Below are 24,398 nucleotides of genomic sequence, written 5' to 3'. Positions count from 1 at the left end.
GAATAAAAGATCTGAATGACTAAAAGGAAGATTATCAGCCAAAGGAATCAAACAGCAAAAAGATCATGACCTCTGAAGTTAAGAATCCTTAGTTCTCAGTTAAAATTCAAGTTTCTGCATTTACTAGCTCTGTGACACCAAACAAATTGTTTGTTGTTTTTATGCCCCTATTTCTCCATTCTTAAAATGGCAATAAAAATGTTTATCTTCTGGTCTTGATATAATGTAACAGAATTTTTATATAGATTTCTATGCACATGATGTTGTTGTAAGGTGCCATCCAGTCAGCTCCAACTCATGGTGACCCCATAGACAATAGAAGGAAACACTGCCTGGTCCTGCTCCATCCTTATGATCCTTGCTATATATAGCTCATCATTGCAACCACTATGCCAAACAATTGAGGGTCTTTCCCTTTTTCACTGATCCTTTACTTTACCAAGCATGATATCCCTCTCCAGGGACTGGCCTCTTCTGACAACCTGACCAAAGTAATGGAGACTAAGTTTGGCCATTTTCACTTCCAAAGAGCATTCCAGTTACACATCTTCCAGAACAGATGTGTTCATTCTTCTGACAGTCCATGGTATTTTCACTATTCTTTGCCAACACCGCAATTCAAAAACATCAGTTCTTCTTTGGTCTTTCTTAGTCATTTTCCAGTTTTCACATGCTACCGAGGTGATTGAAAATACTATGGCTTGGGTTAGGCACACCTTATTCTTCAAAGTGATATCTTTTCTTCTTAACACTTTATAGAAGTCTTTTGCAGCAGATTTGCCCAGTGCAATACAACATCTGATTTCTCGACTGCTATTTCCATGGGTGTTCAATGTGTCAAATCTATCCTTCAGTTGGTCTCTGAATTCAGGTGGGATATTATCAAGGTTGCATTTTGGCTCTTGTGGACTTGTTTTAATTTTCTTCAGCTTCAACTTGACCTGGCACATGAGCAGTCGATGATCTTTTCCACAATCAGCTCCTGGCTTTGTTTGGACTGATGACTATGAGCTTCTCTATTGCCTCTTTGCACACAGGTAATCGATTTGATTTCTGTTTATCCATCTGGTGAGGTCCACTTTGTATAGCCAGCTTCTAAGTTGCTGGAAAAAGGGATTTGCAATGAGTAAGTCATTGGTCATGCAAAATTCTATCCTGTGATCTTTGGTGTCACCTATTACCATAGTCATGTTTTTCAATTGCTGATGATTCGTCTTTGTTTCCAAATTTTGCAACCAGTCACCAGTAGTTATCAATACATGTTGAGTGCATGTTTGGTCAATATTAGACTATAGAATTGGTAAAACTATTCAATTTATTCATCTCTGGCTTTAGTGGTTTGTGTGTAAATTTGAATAATAATGTTAACTAGTCTTCTTGTAGGCATTTGGATATTATTCTATCATCAAGAGTATTGTACGTCAGGCTAAATCTTGAAATGTTCTTTAAAAAAAAATGTGATTTGGGTGCAAATTTACAGAAGCAGTTTAATTTTACTCCCAGTGGTTCATACACATTTTGTTTCATTGTGCTGATTACAGTCCCAACTATAAACAGCTCTCCTCCCATCCCTTCTCCCCTTCCCCATGTCTTTCTTACCTATGTATTCCTGTCCATCTAGATTTCCCCCTATGCCAATGCTGTCCTTCTGATGTCTCATGGTTCACTCTTCTAAGGGGTGCATCTCCCTAATGTAGATGTTCAGTTATAGGCTTTTTTATTGTTTGATTAAGAGCTAACCCCTAGAAGTGGGTCCAATTCCAGGACCAAATGATAACCCAAGACCGTAGTCTCAGGGGTTTCACCAATGTCTATCCAACCAATAATTCTAGTCATTCTTTTGTTTTTGAATTTTGTTCTACATTTTTCCTCCCAATCTCTTTAGATCTCCATTTCTGATCCCTTTCTGAGTGGTTGGCATTGGTCGTTAAGCACCATAGTTCTTCTGGTCTCAGGGTTGTGAAGGCTGAGTTTTCTGTGTCCATTAGTCCCTTGGACTAATTGTTTCCATATGTCTTTGATTTTCTTCACTCTTCTTTACTCCAGATGAAGAGAGACCAATAGTTACATTTTAGGTGGGCCATCAAAAACTTTTAATCCCTAGTTGCTACTCACCAAAGTAGTACATATAACAATATTTTTATGTACTATGTTCTTCCAATTGAGCTGATGTCCCCTGAGACTGTGGTTCTGAGCCTCCAGGCCTGACAACTCACTCCCTCAAGGTTCTTATTTGTGACTAAGAAGGTACCCCAACCTTGTCTCCTGTTAGTTCTATAATGTATGTGGATATTTTTGTAGCACATGCACACATGTAGGAATATCATCAGCCAGAACTATCTATGATCATGAATATGTTCCTCCTCACCTATGCACACCTGATCTTCTCATCTCTCTATGTATCCACCCATAGACTAGTGTCTGTTGTTACTGACAATGCAGTATTGTGTATGTAATAATATTTGCTTGAAATGTTCTTTTTGGTGATGAATGCAATGCCATTCCTCTTCAATTTGTCATACCTGACATAGTAAACAACATGATTGTCTGATTCAAAATGGCCAATATCTGTCTATTTCAGCTCACTAATGCCTAGGATAAGAAGCTCTGGTGGTGTAGTAGCTAAGACATCTGTCTGTTAACCAAAAGGTCAGTGGTTTAAAACCTACAGCTGTTCTGGGGAAGAAAGATGGGGCAGTCTGCTTCTGTAGTTTCTGTAAAGGAAACCCAATGGAGATTGCTATGTGTCAAAACCAACTCAATGGCAGTGAGTTTGGTTTTTAGTTTTGGAATACCTAGCATATTGATATTTATCTATTCCATTTCATTTTTGACACCTTCCAATTTTCCTAGACTCATACTTTGTAAATTCCACATTCTATTACTAATGAATGCTTGCAGCTGTTTTCTTCCCATTTTGAGTCTATTTTGTCCCATCTGCAAATGAAGGTCCTGAAAGTTTTACTCCACCTACATCATTAAGGTATACTCTACTTTGAAGTGATAGCTCCTCCCCAGTCATATTCTAAGTGTTTTCCAACCTGAGGGGCTTGTCTTCTGCTCATTATATCAGACAATGTTTCCCTGCTATTCATAGTGTTCCAGTAATATATCAGACAGTGTTTCACTGGTATTCATAAGGTTTTCAGTGGCCAATTTTTTCAGAAGTGGATGGCTTAGTCCTTCTTCCCAGTCTGTCTTAAATGGAAGTTCTGCTGAAAGCTGCCCACCATGGGTAACCCTGCTGGTATCTGAAATATCAGTGGCATAGGCTCCAACCTCACCAATAAGCAAGCTACAGCAGTACAACAAACTGACAGACAAATCATTGTCTATCTTCAGAACATACCTATAAGGTGAATATTATTTTTCTTAGGATTTAAAGAGGTTAAGTGACTTCTAAAATCACACAGTGAGTCAGAGCAAATTTTTTAACTTATCGATATCATGAACTTTGTACTGTCACTGATCAGAACTCTGCCTTCCAAGATATTTACAATAGGTCAACAGGCAAACCACACCTTCACTTTCTGCAGTATATAGATTATATATTTCAAAAGGCCCTTTCACTAAAAATGAACTACAGTCTTAATAAAATCTACTTTGCAATGCTTTGCTTTTCTGTCTATTTATGTGTGCATCCAAACACATGCAAGCATACACACACAGTAAACTAAAGCCAAATTGAGGATAAATGGGTAGTTAACAACAACAACAACAAAAAAAAACCCACTGCCATCGAGTCAATCATCACTCACAGTGACACCCATCGGATTTCCAAGGCTGTAAATCTTTATGGAAGTAGATTGGCTCATCTTCCTCCTGCAGAGCAGCTTGTGTATTTGAACCAGAGACTTTCTGGTTAGTAGCCAAATGCCTTATGATGGGTAACCAAACAACAAACAAACAAAAAACACAAACTCACTATCATGAGTTGATTCTGACTCATGGAGACCCCTACTGGGTTTCTGAGTAGTAAAGTTTTATGGAAGTAAATTACCCCATCTTCCTTCAGCAGAGCAGCCAGCTTATGGGTTTGAACCACCTACCTTCTGGTTAGCAGTTAAATGCCTTAGGCACTGTACCACTAGCTAAGAACAATGTGGAAAAAGAAAATACCCCAAGGACAAATGCTTCTATTAAGAGAATTGTTGTGGAAAAAAAAAAAAAGAGAGAGAGAGAGAGAGAGAATCTTGCTTGTCCTTGACTTACAATGTATTTGAGTTATAACGAACCTCACTTATGACCATCTTGTATTGTTTCATTTTTTTAAGATCTTATGTACTACATGCAGTGTTGCTGTGTATAATTTGCTGATTTTGTCATTCTCAGATGTTCACTCACAGATGTTCAAAGACTGGCTTTATAAAGATACCGATAATAAAAGGCAATAGTAGGTATTTGACTTATGTTGGAACTGACTTAAGTAAAAGTTATCAGAATAGAACCTCATGTAAGTTGAGGACTACCTGTACTCATTCCTGAGCAATCTGCAAGTTGAAGAAACTTTGTCTAAGGTTCCTATCACAAACCCTAGAAAGAGTGTCATGTAGTTCCAGGTGACAAATCATTGCTTCCTTTCCCAGAGCAAATTTTTCCCCAGATTGAACACACAGAATTCTTATGACATCTTAACGAATTTTCAACTATGAAAATGCAAAGCAGTATAGAGTAAAGTACCAAGAGTAATGACTTCAGTTTGTGGGTTTTCTTTCTTTTTTTTTTTATTTTATAAATTTGAAAGGAAGGATTTTGTGGTGGTTAAAAACAAACTCTGGAGTTAGACTGATTGGCTTTGAATCATGACTTCAAGGCTACATGAACTTGGGTGAGTGAGTGTACCTCTTTGTGCCTCAATTTCCTCATCAGTAAAATAAAAATGATGATAAACACTTAACGTTTGTAATGAAGATTAATTTCTTTTGTACAGCACTTATGACAGTGCCTAAAGCATGGTTAATACTGCATAAGGATTTGTTAACATTTGAAAATATAACACAAATGGAAGTAGAGAGAGGAAGGTTCACACTGTAAGTTTTGGGAGTGAAAAGTGTACTCAGTTTTTATTCCAGTTTAGTCATCATTTAAGAGAAACCATTTCCTCCTGAGTCACCTAAATCCTAACACAACTCAACCCAAACCCAAACCCAAACCCACAGGCATCAAGTTGATTCTGATTCATAGTGACTCTATATGACAGAGTAGAACTGCCCCATAGGGTTTCCTGGATTGTAATCTTTACAGGAGCAGACCTTTTCTCCTAAGGAGTGACTGGTGGGTCAGAACTGCCAACCTTTTGGTTAGCAGCCCAATGCTTTAATGACAGTGCCACCAAGAGTACCATTTAAATTTTCTTTTGAAGACCAGCTTGTAGATCCTTCTTAAGGATGACTTGACCCTACTCATTGCAAAGACAACTTTAAAATTGTGCTGAAGGAGTACATACATACTTGAGAGAATAGAAATGAACTATGAAAGACTGAGAGATCTATCCCCATGTAAACTCCTTCTGATCCTATCTCACCTGATAGATTTTCAGCTCATTCCACTAGTCAGAAATAAGCATCTGAGCTCAAACAGGCTTGACTATTTCTTGGGGCACAAGTACATCACCAATGTAAATAAAATTGAAAGCTAGAAGCATTCCACAAATCCATAAATTAATGGGAGTTCTACAAAGTAGGAGCCCTATCGGTGCAATGTTAAGTACTCAGCTGCTAACCTAAAGGTTGTTGGTTCAAAACCACCAGCCACTCTGTCATATAGGGTCACTATGAGTCATAGTGGCTAAGACACTTGCCTGCTAACCAGACGGCTGGCAGTTCAAACCCACCAGCCACTCCTCGGAAGGAAGGTTGGGCAATCCTACTTCCATAGTGATACTGCCTCGGAAACCCACGGAGGGGTCACTATGAGTCGGGGCCGACTCGATGGCACACAACAACAACAACAACAACATGAGTCAGACTCTACTGGAAGGCACAAAACAACTAAAATGTATACAAGAGAGAAAATTGACACATGGGTGACCAAGCTACCAGCACTAGCTTTTTCACAATAAATATATGAGGTAGTATTGCTAATATTTCCTCCCAAATTTGAAGAAACTTAGATTTAATTATTTGACCAGGTCACACAGCAACTGCATGGCCCACATTGCAAGAGTTGAGCTGAAATCTAATTTTACCAGAATGGAAATTTCTCATTTTATCTGTTCTCTAGATTTTTGGTCATATACTTTAGGTCAGACATCTTTTGGGGCCATGTGCAGTTTGAAGAATGCTTTCTTCACTTGAGCCCAAGGATACAGGTGCCTTAGAAGTGGACATAACAAATCTAACCTTTTCCTTTCCTCTGGTTGGTATGTCTATTCATCTCTTGGTAGAGGAACATAGATTTATTTTACTTAGGAGTCATTCAAAAGTTATTTTCAAAACACATTCTGATATTCAAGAAGAAATTTCTTAAAAATCATTTTCTTTCTTTCAAAGTTTTATTTGAGCAAAAATATATGTATACTTTATAATATAATGAAAATCAACACTGATAAGAGAATGAAGTTACATTATTACCATTTAAATAGCTTTCTTACATAATTGCTACTTTGAAAGTTCTAAGTATATTTTGTTTTTACTCTTGAAATAAAATGGTATCCTTGCTGAAATACTTACTGGTTGTTTTGGTTCTCTAGCGCTGCTATAACAGACACACTACAAGTGGATAACTTTAGCAAATGGATTTCTTTTCTTACAGTTTGTTGTTGTTGTTGTTGTTATGTGTCGTCAAGTCAAACCCGACTCATAGCGACCCCTCCTTGGGTTTCCGAGGCAGTATCACTACGGAAGTAGAATTGCCCAACCTTCCTTCCGAGGAGTGGCTGGTGGGGTTGAACCGCCAGCCTTCTGGTTAGCAGGCAATTGTCTTAGCCACTATGCTACCAGAGCTCCCTTCTTACAGTTTAGAAGGCTGAAAGTCCAAGTTCAAAGTGCCAGCTCTAGGGGTTGGGTGAAGTTCTCTTAACCTTGGGCTTCAGCTCTACCTCCTGTCCCAGGCCCACTAGAGCTAAAGGCTTTTTTTTTTTTCTTTTTTTGACTCATGTAGCTGCTGGCTGCTGAGGCTGACAAACCCAAGTTCAATAAGCAAAATGGCACAGTCCCAAGATCAGCAAGCAACACAGCAGGCCATTAGTTAAGTCCAGAAACAGTCCCAAAATCAGCAGGCAACATGGCAAGACGCTGATGACTCACACAAATGCAGGATCCAGATATGCCAAGAAGCTCAAGACCTTCCTCAAACCTTCCCCATATATACTGGAAGTAGGCCACATCCCAAAAGCAGCTACTTAGCTGATTCCACCATGGAGTTGATTACCAATCTCATCATGAGGAATAACTACATCCAGCTGCCCAGCTGCTCAGAACGACAGCCCACCCAAGTTGACACACAACCTTAACTACTACATGGGTCATAGAAACTATAATTATGGGGAACAAAGAGGTAACTAGTCTAAAGAGTTAACTAGTTCAAAGAACCAACTTATAAAGTGTTCTCTAAAAGATATTCTCTTCACCTTTGAAGGTTTTATTTTCAAACTCAATATCAAGTAATTTATGACTATTAAGTGGTCACATCCTAAGGGTTTTCAAAATGTGAAAACTCTTATTTTTATAATTATTATGTATCTATGACCTCTAGATTTTACTTTCTTGTTTTATGATACATATCACTAAGTACACAACAAGAATGCAATAAATACAAGCATCATTAATTATACAATTTCTAACAACCAAACCCACTATTGCTTTTCAGTTGTTTGGTGACATAATTGTATAGGGTGTCATATTCAAGTTGGTCAGATCCTTGAAAGAAATAGTAGTGTCCTAAAAATAAAAACAAAATTAAATTATTCATTTGTATATCCTTAAAAAACAAAACAACAACAACAAAAAAAAAAAAACCCTGTCTTTCCACAGTTAAATATTTTTATTAATTTACTTGAGAGGATTGTTTGGTCTCCAAAGACTGACCGTTAAGATGCAAATGTTTTGGAAAAGTCTCAGACTCAGAGTGGAAGAGAGAAGACTGAGGCCAGGTAGGGTATCAAACAAAACCAAACTCACTGCCGTCAAGTCAGATCTGACTCATAGCGACCCCTCCTTTGGTTTCCAAGGCAGTATCACTACCAACCTTCCTTCAGATAAATAAATGGAGGAAGTGAAAAAAAATCTTGGCCTACTTAACAGTTTTGCTTAGGCTGACCTTGCTTAAAAACATTTAAACACAAACTTTTCTCTTATCCCATCTGTAGCCCCAGTTCATGAGGGCCCATGAAGGATTGAAGAGGCTGAAATAAAGAATGCAAGGTTTAAAGTATAAAAGACTCTGCAGACTTCAGATTGCCTATCTCAGTTGCCCATGTGTGCATTCCATACACTATGCAACTGAGTGTGGTTGTAGGAAATTCCAGAGACTCGGATACATTGCAATAACCACATCTCACTATTGCCAGATCACCCTAGGAATAAGCCATTGCCTCTATAGCCATTTCCTCATTTTTCTAGTTCACATATTCTGAGCCAAGCCCATATATATCTTCATGTCTTCATAATCAACTTACTGTTAAAGTAGAACACTGCATCGATTTTAGGCCCAATTCCTGGGAAGTTCTTGGTTATCAATTTAGGATAACCATAGTCCATAAGTTGTCTCCTTTCATCATACCTGAGCAAAGAAACAGAAAGCAAGAACTTAATCAGAAAATGCATTTCACAACATGAAACTCCCAACCCCAAAACTCAACTTCTTTCTTGGAAGTCTCTTCCTGAAGGGGTCTAGACAGCACCAATAAGAAAATCAATGACCTGAAATGTTTCACTTTAAATCCCTATAGGACCCAAAACCTAGGCTTCCTTCCCTTTAGTTAAGCTCTTTTCCACTACCTCACAATGCTTTCTCCAGGGCACAGACCTGATTTAATTGGAGCCTGGTATTGAAGGTGATTTGACTTCAGCATAGGCCCCCACTGATCAATTATTTAGTTGCCTGTCATTGTCTTTTCAAAAATTCCCACTGAGTCAAAAACAAGCATTTTTTCTCAGAAGATAATAGGACAACAGGTTTAAGAACCATGGAGCCCTGGGGTTTGAAATATTCATGATAGAGAAAAACTAAAAATCAGCCCTTCATCATTTCCAGGCTGTATAGTTAGGCTCCAGTCTCTTTCCTAAATTCTCTTTTCCAGGAAGGATTTTGTTTCTTTCAGCCTTCAAAGTGACAACCGAATCCAAAAGTTCAGAGTAAAGAACTAAGTTGGCAATAACTGTTCCAGTCCTCTGTTCTCTTGATCTAGATCTATCTTCCTAGGAAGGTAAAAACATCTTTGGGAGGTTGCATAGAAAAACCACCTTCTGCAAAACCCCATTTCATGCCTGTTTCACATGTGTCAGGAGTCAAATTACCAACTTTTAAAGCTCACCTCCAATACTGATTATCTACAAAGAAGTAAGTCTTATAAATACGTGGATTAAAAACAGCTGCATCGATTCTTTTCACAGAGTCAGGGAAGCCAAAAGAACGTATGCTCTTGGGATAGGTTGGCTGTGGACTTAAATTGCTGATTAGCCAGTACTTGTCATCTGTAAAGAAAAAGAGTACATTTCAATTACACATTAAAAAAAAAAAAAAGTTAAAAAAAATACTGACTCAGCATTACTTCATTTGTCCCCAGTTCAGTTTTGTTCATGCTTTTCAGTCTATTGACTGAGAGCTAAACCAGTTTGCAGTGATGGCATTACCATTACTCCTGTTCCACACCAGAAAAACCTAGGAATTTTTCATGAATATATGAAAGAACAGAAATCTGCATCAATTCATTCTCTTCCATTCTTTCAATGTATTTTAAACTAGAAAATCTGGGGTAATTAATGGATGAAAATGTCCATAAATGTCCATTAAAAGCATCTATCTAGTTTCCACAGTATTGTGAATTGTACACTTAAATAGTGTTAAAATGGCAAAATTTTGTCATATTCATTTTACCACAATAAAAGCATTTTTAAGTGGTCTCTTATGGTTCCACATCTGTTTTCACAAATATTACCCTCTTTTCACAAATTGGTAGACTATCTATCTGAAAGTTTTACGTATTACCTACATATTAAGACTATTTTGGCTTATAGTTCGGAGACACATTACTAATATTGCCCATGTTAAGTTAATGTTGTGTGACACTGAGTTGATTCCTGTTCTCTTCTTTGAAATAGACTCAACGACAAAACTAAACAATGAAATTACCTTTAAAAAGAAAAACAAGAACTTGATTTCTGGTTTTAATTTCATAAGCAGCTTGAATGACAGATGGCAAGGTTGGCCATAAAGAAGAAATTAAATTAACACTCATCCTTGATGACTCAGGAAACTTCCACCAGAAGAATCTGATATGAAAATCAATTAACATGTGTTAAAAATCATTGTAGACTCAAGAATCATGAAAAGTTAATGGAAAAGACCTGTGAAATGACTTAATATTTATTTCCATTATCATCACATTCTGTTGCATAGATGTCTTTTTGCAAATTCTCAGGGTAGGAGCACCACAGGGAAAGGATCTTAATCAATTCTTTTTGATGATAATGATTTGAATAGGAAGCCTGGTATATGGAAACACCCAGTATATGATAACATCCTGGAGCTTGGGATTTAATCTTCTGTACTCTCCCCACCAATACCTGCTTCTACTTGTGTTCCAATACAGAAACCATAAATTGTCCTGGAGTTGTCTATCATCAAGAAATCAAGTCTACTTAATTTTTTCAGGTATCTTTTCAAGCTAATCTCCTTTTAGTTACTGTCTTTGACCTAGTTCACTATTTTTAATATATGATTACAATAGCATGACTTCTCTTCTTTCTCATCTTTCCACAACCCAGATTCCTACCTCAAATCCTTCTTCTTCACACACTACTTTTCTAGGTAAATAAAAATCTAACCATGCAGCATTCCTGCTGCAAAATCTTTAATGTCTCTCCAGTGACTACATTATTGAGTCCAAGCTCCTGCTTACAAGTTTTACCTACTTCAGTTTCTACTATTCTTTTTAAAAAAAAAAAAAATCTAAGGAAAGACCCTATAATATTGATTAGATTTGAAAACAATCCTACCTGTCTTTAAAGAAAAAGATTTTGTCTCCGATTGTAGTGATCGCATCAAAACCCAAGTTAGGAGCACAGGCAACTGATTCTGTACTGTCAGGAGGTGACGTGGGTTGGTGCTTTTCTGGGCCTCCTGAAAACATGTTTTAAGAAACATTAGAAAAAATCTGTGTTTCCGTTCATAAGAGGAAAACATTTTAACATTACGTTTTTTATGAATAATGCATAAAAAAGCAACTTAAATTTTCTGTGACATCCACAGAAAGTATATATAATAAATCTTTTTTCTTATAGTTATTATTTCATGGAGAGATGAATATCTGCCAATTCTCTGGTTGCTTGTGCTTTTGAGTTTATGGATTTCACTGGCAGATATGTACTTTCTCCAATATGGCTATGGTATGTTGGACAGAAAGAACACCACTGGATTTGAGGCCTGGACACCCAGGTTCTGCCTTGGGTTCTAACATTAACTAGGACTTTAAGGGAACTACTAGATCTCTTGTCTTCATCTGTAAAATGAATGTAGTATCTATGCTACTTATCTCACAGTGTTCCTACAGGGCTTAAGAGAAAAGACAGCTGTTAAATCTTTATGCAAACATTGGCATTAGATTATTCATAAGAGCAAAATGGTAAAGAAATTCAACTCACCATAAAGGGACTGAATGCCACGTATGTCATCAGTAGAGAGGTGAAATGTGTTGGTGTTGATATAACTGTAGGTGGGGAACATTATAGCCTTTGGATCCCTGGAATGATCAAGACCCAAGGAATGTCCAATCTCATGAACAGCAACAAGAAACAAGTTTGTGCCTAAAAGGAAACCAACCAAAAGGAAAAATCAGTGAAATACTCTGACATCTAGAAGACAATAAGATGAGACATTGACACACTGAAAAGGGACTCTCTCTGGGAATCTTATTTGTTTTCTGTTAACCTGAACAGAGCTTCTGAACTTTGCAACTACTGACATTAAGCTATATAATTCTTTTTCCTCAGTGGCTATCCTGTGCTTTACTGTATGTTTTGCAATCTGTGGTTTCTACCCACTAAGTGCCAATAGATGGCAATCATCTCCAGACATTTCCAAACATCCCTTGAAAGCAAAATCACCTTCAAGTTAAGAACCATTGCACTAACAGACATAAAATATATTGTGTTATGAAAATTTCTGGAATTTCATGCCTGTATCCAGTAGTTTTCACTGTTTCTAAATCATACCACCTTTCTCATTTTCCTCTTAATCAGACTTCAGTAGATACAGAAAACCATTAGTAATCCTCCTTTCTCTTCATAAATGCAAATAAAAAACCATCATTAAGTTCCTCCTTTATCTTCCCACAATTTAAAACCATTTCTAGAATGCTAATGCTGTTCCAGACACTATGAGTCACTGAGTAACATAAAGCATTATGTCTAATCCTTGCAACTGAAAGGAAACCATCATACTTGAGTCAAGGTTCAAATGTAATTTTCTTGGCTCTAAGCTCATGCTTTTATTATATATGATGCTAAATGAAATCGAAGAGATTATGCTTAGAATTTGGACACATTTAACTTAGTAAAGCAATAGTTTTGCCTGCGCATTTTTTCAGTATGCCCTGGAGAATGTACCTTGATAGATAAGAGAAAGGGGCATGTCCCTGAAAGAGCCATGTCCCTTCTCTTAGATTTCTCGATTTCATAAGATTTGAGCAATTTCTAACTGATACTTATCTGTGTTCAAGCCTATTGCTTTCATTTTTGTTATCTTTTTTCCTTTTTCTATGGCAAAACTGAGGCTCAAAGAGTCACACATTACTTAGTTACAAAGCTTGGCTTTGAAATAATTTTCTAAAATCTGAATATGAACTAGAGCCCATATCTCTTGGGAAGTGTCTAGGAACACAGACCCTACAAATATTTCCTACTGTAACAGAGGAGTCAACAGCAGGAGCTTCGTTTTTTTTCTCTCCACTGTGTATAATACCAGAAATAAGAGCAAACAAAACCTTTCGTAATTTGGCCTGCATTTATCATATTTTTCATAGTGCATTTTACAAACCACATTCTTGGTTCTCATCACAAAATATTAGATTTGTTTGTATCCTGTTTCCCCGCTAAATTATATTCGTAAGGGCCAAACTGTGGGTTTTTTTTTTTTTTTTCTCTTTATTCAACACACATACCACCCAACACCATAATAGAAATTGAGAAAGCATTGAGATTGTTCATTTAATTTACTGGAGACTGTAGGTCAAAAAGTAGTCTGAGAATAAGTATTTTATAAATTAGAATTTTTATACATAATGTACCTTTTTGAAAGGTACATTATGTACCTTTAAGCAACATAAACAGGTCAAAAGTATGTGTCAGGCTAGGAACATGTTTTGGCCCTGGTGTTCTTGGTCCTCTATATGTAAAGTTGGGAGCTCTGGTAGCATAGTGGCTAAGACACTTGCCTGCTAACCAGACGGCTGGCAGTTCAAACCCACCAGCCACTCCTTGGAAGAAAGGTTGGGCAATCCTACTTCCGTAGTGATACTGCCTCGGAAACCCAAGGAGGGGTCGCTATGAGTCGGGGCCGACTCGACGGCACATAACAACAACAACAACATATGTAAAGTTCTGGATTAAATGATCTAAGGTCCTTTAGAATTCCAAAACATTCTGCAGAAGATGACCACCACAAGTTCCCCTTTTTATCAGGTGAAGATGTTACAAATAACCCCAAATAACCATGGATAATGTTTAGATAAAGTAATACCATCTGGCTGTGTTTTGGAGTTCAGCAAGGACCTAATTCTACATGATTTTGTGGTCTTTTTACAATGGCAGAGTCCTTTTCTCAAGAACTTCACAAGGCACAGGCCGTGTTTCAGACTAAAATAAATCTTTCTGTTGGGTTTATATCTATAGAAATATTCCCACCCTTTGTGTGCAATCAGAAGGAAGGTTGGGCAATCTACTTCCATAGTGATACCGCCTAGGAAACCCAAGGAGGGGTCGCTATGAGTCGGGTCCGACTCCACGGCACATAACAACAACAACAACATTGTGTGCAATAGCAGCTAGAGAGGTGGGGATGCTGAGTAGAGCATATTCTTGATAACTTTTCCTCCATTTACTCTCCACAGCAGTGAAAGTCATATAATCTAGAATTTCCAGTAGAAAGATTAGGAAAGTTTGGTGATGGTTTGAACTTTCCCATATATAGTAATCACCCAAATAACAAAGGAGCTTAGTTAACACTATCTCCCAACTGTCTCTTTAATTAGTTTTTGTCCCTATGAATCTAAGAAATGTTAGCATATTGTGGATCATTCAGATGAACACTTATTCTACGGTGGTTGGCACACAGAATCAGTGCTTGTGCTTTTGAGTTTATGGATTTCACTGGCAAATCTGATCACCTAAATAAATCACAACTTTTACCTTTCCATGCTATGGTTCTCAAGGTTCTCGAGTTCAGCACATTCTCATAGATCTTAAAAATGGCCATAAACAGAGCTATCTAATAGCTTCGATTTACCGAGGATAAACTGAGAACCAGACATATGAGGTATACTTTATTTAATGGCAATGTTAGAATCAGAACAAGTTTCTCCCTCCTACAATTTTTCTCAAAGTATAGCCTGTCAAAACCAGGAAATAATTTAGAATTTGTTTTAAAGTGATATTTTTTTACCTACCTTTGGAGCTTTTAGTCCAGATTTCATTCTCATCAAAATGTGCATCTCCTCCAATATCAGCTCCAGGTGGAAAAGCATGGGCTAAGACTCCACCTCTTCCATCAAAAGGAGAGTAGTCTCCATGAGCTTTTGAAAAAGGCAAGAAAATTAATCTTATATGTGCTGTAGGTCATGCCAAAAGACACAGATTAAGCAAGTCTACGTTCTCTACCTCCGTATGCAAATAAGATCATAATGTCAGCCTGTCCTGCATTAATCTTTCTGAATTTCAGGGGTGTCACATCACTCCATACTTGAAAAGCTTGCTGGATAGCATAGTTAACATCCTCATGTGCCAAGTCAGGTGTGTAATTCTGGATTCTTTATCAGCAAGAAGAGAGAAAAATATATGGAAATATTAATTAATACAAACATTATTTTTATATTACAGTAGTGTTTCATTTCTGCCAGCAATATTAGAGGATAAAGTATTTCACAAGTCAAAATTCTAAATAAGAAAAACTTGCTTTGTTAAATACATAATTCTCTTTTCCATAGACATCTTTCTTAAACAAAAGCTACCTTCATTTTTTTCTTTGTTATGAATTATTTCCATAGAAACTTACACCTCTTTTTACCTTTATCCCAAACTTCTTCTTTTATCTACCTGAATATGCTATAAAAATTTCTTGACACTTACAGTAGATTCTGCTTCACTTTTATTTGCAGCTTTTCTATTCTGTTCTGCTCTGACAGCCAACAATCTTGCTTAGGTGAACAGTTCTCCCTTCTATAGATAATGAACTTTAATATCCCTGGGTGATGCAAATGGTCCATTTATTTGGAGATGCAGTTCTACTCAGAGGGATCTCAGAAGAAACCTTGGTGATTTACTTCCAAAAACAACAAGCCTTTGAAAACAATTCTACTCTGATTATGCATGGAGTATTTTTTTCCAGTATTATACTGCCTCAGTTTGGGCTATAACTAAAATAGTTGAGATTTTTCTAAGTCGCACGTCTGAAAAAGCAGAAAAGTGCATGGCTACAATGTTACCTGTAGGTGATGATATGTTTCTTCCATACTGGCCTCCCTGGCATAGCCCGGTAATGACGAACGTCAGATACGCCGCATCGAGGGGTGCGCATCATCGACAGAGTGGGTGTATCTAGTTGCCCAGTAACTTCTAGCCCCAAGAACTGCTGCATTTCCTTGATTTTGTTCTTCAGGAAGCTCCCATTAACTTTCATTTTTGTCTTTGGTGTTCTTTCCACATCAAAGTCATAAAAGGTTTCCAAGTATTTCTGGAAAAAAAATACGTTTGGTAATACAGTACTATCCAGGTAGATGTTTCTGTTGGTGCTCATGTGACGTCTGCATGACTCAAATTAACTGATATTTTGAACCAAGTATTTTGGACCACTAATTATAATGAAAAAAAAAAATCAATACTTTGTGCTGTCAAAGACATGTCATAAATTACAAAGATTAATTTCTAGAAACTCATTGGAAGCACCATTATGTCTCCACCTCCTCAAACTTGTTTCTACTCTTTAAAACCTATTGCATCATCAATAGGTTGTATTTTTTAAATTAGATGTATTTTTAAAATTAGAATTTTAAATTAGATGTATGACATATTACATTTAGTAAGGAGCAAATTCTTTATTGTTAAAAAAAAAAAAAAAATACTCTCTGCCATCAAGTTGACTTCAATTCATAGCAACCATATATATAGGATGGAGTAGAACTACCCATAGGGTTTCCAAGGCTGTAAATCTTTACAGAAGCAGACTGTCTCATCTCCCACAGAATAGCTGGTGGTTCAAACCATCGACCTTTTGGTTAGCAGGCAAATGCCTTAGCCATTATACCACCAGAGCTCCTCTTTATTGTTAGAATGCATCAATTATTAATTTTTGTTGGGATGAAAATTCCTTGCCTTAAACCCAAAGCTCAACATGATGGGCATCTATGACAAATTTAAACTTAATGTAGTCTTAGAAAATGGTGAGATTATAACTAAGGAAATTAGTTTTTTAAAATCTTAATGCATTTTTTAAAATGCTTGTGAAGAAGTATCTAGAAGGAGGACAGCCTGAAGTGGTTAAATTAATCAAGCCAATTATTGTTCACATCTCCAATTAATTTGCCTTCCTCTTTGGAATGTAAAGTCAATACTAAAAACAAAGAGCCTCCTATGTAAGTTTTCAAACAAGTGCTTTTCAAAAATAAAAACAAGCCAGTGCAATAAATATTAAAAATAAAATATTGTAGTGTCAATACTTACTTCAGCAAACAACAAGTCATCTTCTTCCAGGGTTTTATTAGAGAGCAGGGGAATAGCTCCAGAAGGAGTGGTTTGCAGGACCAGAATCAATAGAAGAAACTTCATTCTAAACTTCTCCTGAATGACTTAACCTGTTTAGTCTGATCCTTTTCTGTCTAAGTTCCTTAAATGGCCCTCTTTTTATAGCCCTAAACTGGGCACTGTGGGTACAAAACCTTTGAGTGACTCACAGTTGATATCATCCTTTGATTTATCTGAAAAAAATGCAAACACAAGCAAGACCTTCCTCTAGGAGGAACAATGGGTCAATTAACATCTAACCCATTAGTAGGTCAATTAGCATATAACTCTTCACCCAAGCAACTCAGAGTATATTTGAAGAGCCTTCTATCTACAGAACATAAATAATCACCATCCTCCATACATACGACCAAAAAAAAAAAAAAGCCATTTTAAGAAAAATACAGAAGTCCCTAGATGGTGCAAAAAGTTAATGAGTTCAGCTGCTAACCAAGCATTGAACGTTCAAGGCATCTGAGAAGACCTGGTGATCTACTTCTGAAAAGCTAGCCACTGAAAATCTTATGGAGCACAGTCCTCCTCTGACATACATGGGGTCACTATGAGTCAGGGTCAACTTGACAACGACAGTTTGTTTGTTTGTTTTAAGCCCCTAAAATATAAAAATAACTTAAAAATAGATGTGAAATGTTCAATATTCTCAGTTTTCACTGTAACTTTCCTTTAACATCTTTATAGATGAAATCTTTTTTAAAAGCAAATTTCAAGAGGTCACCAAAAACCAAATGCACTGCTGTGGAGTCGGACATGACTCATAATGACTCCTCCTTGGGTTTCCGAAGTGGTACCACTACAGAAGTAGATTGCCCAACTTTCCTTCCAAGAAGTGGCTGGTGGGTTTGAACCGCCAGCCTTCTGGTTAGCAGTCACATGCCTTAAGCACTACGCCACAATAAAATCCTTTTACCAAAATGGGTAAATTCTCTTCAAGCTGCATCCAGCTCCCTAAAGAACTATGTTATAGAGACCTCATATTTATCAATGAGAAGTCCATCACATCAATGCTTTGATTTTTGTTCTATGTGTTCTATGGCTTAGAGCCTGGTTCTATAACTTGAGCTCCTCAGCCTCTAAGCAGAAGCCCAATCCCAGCTGCTTAACTGGGTGGAGATTCCAGAGGCAATTTTTTCCTACTCAAATTGTCTGGAGTTGGCAGCATAAGGGCCAATACTTTTCAACATAGGGAGATAGGACATGTTTCCCTCTGGAATCTCTCTACTTCCTTATCAGGTCAGTTTCCTTTCCCCTTGACTAACTGTTTCATTTCCTTAGAATCTGCCCCCTAGTTATTAGAGAATGTTTAAAGATAGTAAACTAAGAGTCAGGGAATAAAACTCCAAAGGTAGAATTGTGAGCTTTGGGTTTGATATAAGGGGATAGGTTTTACTCAGCATCCCTTCAAATTACACCACAAGTTAGCTGTCTCCTGATTCTACATGAACAGTCTGCAAGAGGGGACACATAATAGTGTATTATGACTTAGTCATTGCTGTGATACCCCTCCTTAGCTGGGGAATGCTGGCTGCTCCCCAGGTAAATTTAAAAAAAAAAAAAAAAAAAATCACTGCTGTCCGGTCAGTTTGACTCATAATGACCTATCCTTGGGTTTCTGAGGCAGTATCTCTACAGAAGTAGATTGTCCCCAGGTAAATAGTCAGGCCAATTTTCTCTGAGACTGAGGATGAGGCTCCAAGAGCTCTGGTAGTGTAGTGGATAAGACATTTGGCAGCTAACCAGGTCAGCAGTTCAAACCTACCACCAGCTGCTCCATAGGAGGAAGATGAGATTTACAGCCTTGGAAACCCAATGGGAGTCACTGTGAGTCAGGACTAGATTAATGGCAGTAGGTTTGGTTTGGTTTTTGGTTTAGGAAGACCTTGGAGTCTTTGGATGGTAGTAATTCCTGGAGGGATTAATGCACTCAGCACTCAGTTACCAAACAAAAGGTTGAAGGTTCAAGTCTACCCAGAAATGCCTCAGAAGAAGGGTCTGGTGATCTACTTCCAAAAAATCAGAGATAGAAACTCCAATGGAGCACTCATGGGGTCTTCATAAGTAGGAATCAACTTGATGATAAGTGGAACTGGTACTGGTACGGTACAGGGACTAGTAGAACTACTTTGAAATGTGTTGTTGTTATTTTTTTGGAAGTGGATTTCCAGGACTTTCTGGCACCAGGCATCTCTGGGCGGAATCAAATCTCCAACCTTTGCGTTAGCAGCGGAACGCATTAACCTTTTGGACCATCCGAGGACTCCATTGGTTCTGGTAAATGCTTCCTAACTGAAGGCAGGTTTCATAGCACAAAAGCATCCATGGCTCTATTATATTGTTAACTTCTTGAGCCAGACACTAGGATATTCCATTCCAGGATTTATCCTCGATATAATCACCTGCAGCTGGTTTCTGTCATCCCTAAGGATCCAGAGGCAACTTGAACGACCAAGAAGAAGAAAATGCTGTCAAAATAACAAATAAACACCCTTAGCTGACTCTTTCACACACCAATAGCTTGTTCATGCTGGAAGAAAACTTGGGCTAGTTATCCTTCTCCTTTTATGGATGAAGAAATGGGAGTCTGGAAAAGGGAAGTGAGTTGCTTAAGGAGCCATTGAAGAGGTCTCCTGATTCTGTCCTAACTTGTTGATACAACACACTTCATTTTGTCACGTATTAGTAGTGCCTTACCACTGCAAAGACTACAAAAACAACACTGTACTCACAGCCTTTTTTCTTTTTAATTATTGTGGTAAATATATATGTAACAAATCATTTACCATTTCAACATTTTTCTGCTGTGTAACTCAGTAGCAGTAGTTATGGTTATCATGTTGTTCAACCATTACCATTATCGTTATCCATTTCCAAGTTTTCCCAACACACTTAACAGAAGTTCAGTGTCCCCTAAAACAATGAGTCCCTTTATCCCCCTCCCCTCTGACCCCACTAATAACTTTTGGTCCCTATATACAAGTCTAAGGAGATGTGGTGGCACAATGATTAAACATTCAGCTGTTAATGGAAAGATCAGCAGTTTCAACCTTTCACTGGCCTGGAAATCCACTCCTGTAAAGATTACAGCCTAGGAAACTCTACAGGGCAGTTCTAATTTGACCTATAGGATTGCTATGAGTTGTATTTAATTCAATGTCACACAACAATAACAACATACACTTGCCTATCCAGGATATTTCATAAAAGTGGAATTACAATATTTGTCCCTTCCCACAAGCTTTTTATTTAAAGCCAAGCTGTTCCTTTTGCTCTTACGTATACCAGGAGTAAACCAGACCATTGTAATATTGTAGGAGGATCTGGATTCTCCAAAGGAGTAGAGGCATCGTCCTGTGCTCTCTGAAGGACGATGTCTATGACTGTGCACTGTCATCACCTACCCTGCCTTCGTCTGGGCAATGCCATGCTGCTAAGGTGGCTTCTGCTGCCAGGGTCTGTAGGGATTAGTCCAGAGTGCCTCTGAGGAGCACAGTATTTGGAGTCACTCTAGCCAGTTGTGTGTCAGTTAATTTTTCCATGCTTCATTTTCTTCATATATAAAATGGGACTACTAAAATATTTGGTAAAGAATAGGCAACATAATCTATTAAAAAGCATCAACTTCCATGCCTACATAAGATAGGGCCTCAATATATATTCTTTTTTTGCCATAACCCTTTACCTTTGTGCCCATATGTGTTGATCATGCTATGATTGAGATAGACTTGCTAAGTTTTTCCACATAGGAGGAAAGTTAAACTGAATAACCTCTAAATTATAATTATTTAAAATCTTCTATAGAAAATAGATTTTGAGAATGTGTAGGAGAATAAAACTTTTGCACAGTTTCTCTGCTCTTAACTGTGTTTTCGACCACGGTGCATCAAAAACCAGCAAGGAGAGACAAATCACCCAAGGGTCTGGGGAGCAGCAGATGTTGAGAATGAAGATGGCTTGTAGATCCCCTTCCCACCTTTTTCTTTGAACTAGAATTTGGTCCTTCTTGGAGCTGCCACTGCGATCACCTTTATAAGGAAAAGTAAGTCAGATTAAACATCTTCGTTGTGTTAGTTGCCTTCAAGTTGGTGGGACTCATGGTGACTCCATGTAACAGAACAAAACTGTTGCTCGGTCCTGTGCCATCTTCGTGATCGTTGATATGTTTAAGTCCATTGTTGTGGCTATTTTGTCATGTATTTCATTAAGGATTTCCCTTATGTTTGCTGACCCTCTACTTTACCAAATATGATGTTCTTTCCTAGCAACTGGTTTTCCCTAATGATATGTTCAAAGCCAAATGCATTGTAGTCTCAATATCTTTGTTTCTAAAGGATATTCTGTTTCAGAAATCTTTACTGTCTTTGACACTAATGCTCAGTCCAAAATTGTATCAGAGAGCTCCCTAACCCCAAGGCGTTCTTCTCCAGGAGTAAAGGTTCCACAACTTGGACTGTGTTTGGTAGTAAAGACTATAATGCTGGGTGCAGTCCAGGGAATAGAAGTAGAGGAAAGACATAGAGGTGAAGGTAGTCATGGTTCCTCTTTCTTGTCCCTCTTTTTCCTCCAGCTAGCAACTCTTCTCCAAACAATTATCCTCTAAGACATAATATGCAGCAGGAAGCAGCAACAGTTGTGTGTGTGCATCACCAGGTAGAGACAACGTGATGACATACACATATGAATTACTAGTGAATTGTTTATTTTCCTGTTCTCACTCTCCAGCAATAAGGTGAATGCCTGAGGGTAGAGATAATGACTCAGATATCTCTGAACTAACTTGATTTAGCAGCCTGGTTTAGTGGAAATAGCAAGGCTTTGGAAACAGACTTGGCCTCAAACCTCAGATAGACAACCTACTTGTTCTGTGATTTTGGGGAAGTTATTTAAGTTCAATTTCCTTATCCATAAATGACTATTGTGAGGATGAAATAAAAGAACACATGAAACTGTCCCACATCAGGCATGGCACAGTAACAACTTCTCTCTAATTGCTGATTCTCTTTCCTTTGAAACACCCACAGCAGTGTTTCTTGATGTTTCTTTCACTATTGTCTCCCCACACCCTAGGGAGGCTATTTAGATATGTCATTTCTAATGGCCTTCTCATGAAATTTCAATACCGACATATACTATATATCTGCTTATGTACTATATGTATATTTGTCCTCTATACAAAAAAAAAAAAAGTTTCTTTGCTATTCGTAAGGTTTTCCTTGACCAATTATTTGAGAAGTGGATGGCCTCCTCCTTCTTCCTGTCTGTCTCAGTCTGTAAACTGGGCTGATACCTGTGCACCATGTGCATCCCTCTGGGTTAGAAACACCAGTGGATCAAAACTCACATCAACAAGTCACCATGGTAGGACAAACTGACAGACAAGTTTGCCTTCCTGTTGGAAACCTCTCATACGCAAGTATAGCAGGGATCGTGGAGCTGGCGTGGGATCGGGCATGTTTCGTTCTGCTGTGCATGGGGTCGCTGTGAGTCGGAAACGGCTCAGCAGCACCTAACAACAACATACAAAAAAAGATTAAGATTTTATTTTACCTCCAATAACCAATTTTCACTCAACTGAGTGAAATAAACCCTTTTGAGAATGCATGTCCAAGAGTTGTGGTACTCAGTAAATGGCCCATGATATCTGCTCTGAGCTAGCTAGGGGGTTGATATAAGGCCTCCCCAGTGGGTCTGGACTTAAGACTGTTTAGATGACAGCAAGTCTGTTGAACTTTGTGTTATTAAAAAGTAGTGGTATTATTACAAAGTTTGACCAGCTGGATCTATGGGTTACATAGACTCAGAGAGAAACCCTAAATGTTCTCAGAAAGAGAAAAAAAAGTCACAGAATCTGAACAGTTCTCTTCAAGAGAAAATAAATAAGGCAAGATAATATTTAAATTACAAAATCAATTTTTCCTATATCTCTGTCTCTCCTTTCCTTCAAGCCCCATGCAAGCAGTTATTTGCTCTATGTTTCTTGCCTCAACATTTGTGACTCCCAGCAGATAATTTGCATTTTGTTTCTTTCCAAGAGCTTAAACCCACTAATTGAACCCACCAGCTGCTCCAAGGAAGAAAGGTAAAACGATATTTTTCCATAAAGATTTACAGCCTTGGAAACCTAGTGGAGGTTGCTATGAGTTTGTTTTTGAAACCCACTGGTAGCATAGTGGCTAAGACACTTGCCTGCTAACCAGATGGCTGACGGTTCAAACCCACCAGCCACTCCTTGGAAGGAAGGTTGGGCAGTCCTACTTCTGTAGTGATACTGCCTCGGAAACCCAAGGAGGGGTCGCTATGAGTCGGGTTTGACTCGACGGCACATAACAACAACAACAATGTGGATAAGCTTTGAGTATAGGGGGATTTTCCTAAACTGACCTTGACACTGGGATTAGTGGGAGTGGTGGTGGGGGTAGTTCATGGGTCTTGGATACTGTGGAAAAGTAGCCCCTAATCTAGGCAGGTCTGCAAGGGATATGACAGGACCACAGAAGTAGCAATCACCAGGGAAGTGAGATCCTGGGTCTGGTGCCTCTAGCTTCCCTGAAGCAAGCATGCTAGGAAGTAGCATACAGCAAAACTGAAAGGGTGCATGGTTAGTGGATCTGTGGGGTCTATTAGCAACCTAAATAGCTATATAGTAATGACTGAAAATGGCTTACCTGAAACATTCATGCACCTAAAACTGAAAAGCTTGAGCCAACCTCAATATGGAGGGGACAGAGCCCTAGAATGATTGAAGTTGAAATTCCCAGTAAAGTAATGGGATGCAGGCTCAAAATTGAAGAAGATTTTCAGAAAGAAAAAAATTAAAATGTTATATCTGAAAAACCTGGACAGAGATCCATATCTGCTACCAAAAAACCCAAATCAAACTCACTGCCGTTGAGTTGGATCTGACTCATAACAACCCCTCCTTGGGTTTCCATGGTGGTATGACTATACAACTAGATTGTCCAACCTTCCTTCTGAAGAGAGGCTGGTGGGTTACATAGGATATCTAACATGGTACTTTGTGTATAGTGGGTGTGCTATATTATTATTGTACTTATTTTTATCATTATATATTTAGTGTAATTTTCTAAATGCTTTGTCTAATTTTTCCAGAAAGTGTATAAATTCATGAATTAGGAATTATGATGGACCTTTTCTGCTCCTTCAAAGAGCACAAAAGAATAGTATTACTAGGCAGTTAATAGGTGTTTGAGTTTAATTGAAATGAAATAA

General features: G+C 38.0%; 1 protein-coding gene across 1 annotated transcript; it reads right to left on the bottom strand.

Moving 5' to 3' along the window:
• Window positions 1-7,779: 7,779 nt before the first annotated feature.
• MMP12 (matrix metallopeptidase 12) lies at window positions 7,780-17,198 on the bottom strand. The gene is made up of 10 exons (XM_007946005.1): window positions 17,094-17,198; window positions 15,860-16,107; window positions 15,036-15,184; window positions 14,825-14,950; window positions 11,805-11,966; window positions 11,160-11,283; window positions 10,294-10,433; window positions 9,476-9,635; window positions 8,618-8,721; window positions 7,780-7,880 (listed from the first exon to the last, which is right to left on the bottom strand). Exons 1-10 carry the CDS (start codon window positions 17,196-17,198, stop codon window positions 7,780-7,782), a joined length of 1,419 nt encoding a protein of 472 aa, XP_007944196.1.
• Between the last annotated feature and the right edge of the window lie 7,200 nt (window positions 17,199-24,398).

Source organism: Orycteropus afer, unplaced genomic scaffold, assembly GCF_000298275.1.
Source record: "Orycteropus afer afer isolate SDZICR_OR568_19922 unplaced genomic scaffold, OryAfe1.0 scaffold00147, whole genome shotgun sequence".
In the NCBI taxonomy this organism is placed as follows: domain Eukaryota; kingdom Metazoa; phylum Chordata; class Mammalia; order Tubulidentata; family Orycteropodidae; genus Orycteropus; species Orycteropus afer.
The sequence above is the reverse complement of the archived record's forward strand: the minus strand, read 5'-3'. Positions and strand labels throughout refer to the sequence as shown.

Excerpts from the sequence above, each read along its gene's own strand:
- MMP12 (XM_007946005.1), bottom strand. The coding sequence starts at position 17,198 with ATGAAGTTTCTTCTATTGATTCTGGTCCTGCAAACCACTCCTTCTGGA. Across the intron at positions 15,185-15,859 it reads AAACATATCATCACCTACAG|AATCCAGAATTACACACCTG; the intron begins GTAACATTGTAG and ends TTGCTGATAAAG. Across the intron at positions 11,284-11,804 it reads TGGCATTCAGTCCCTTTATG|GAGGCCCAGAAAAGCACCAA; the intron begins GTGAGTTGAATT and ends ACATGTTTTCAG.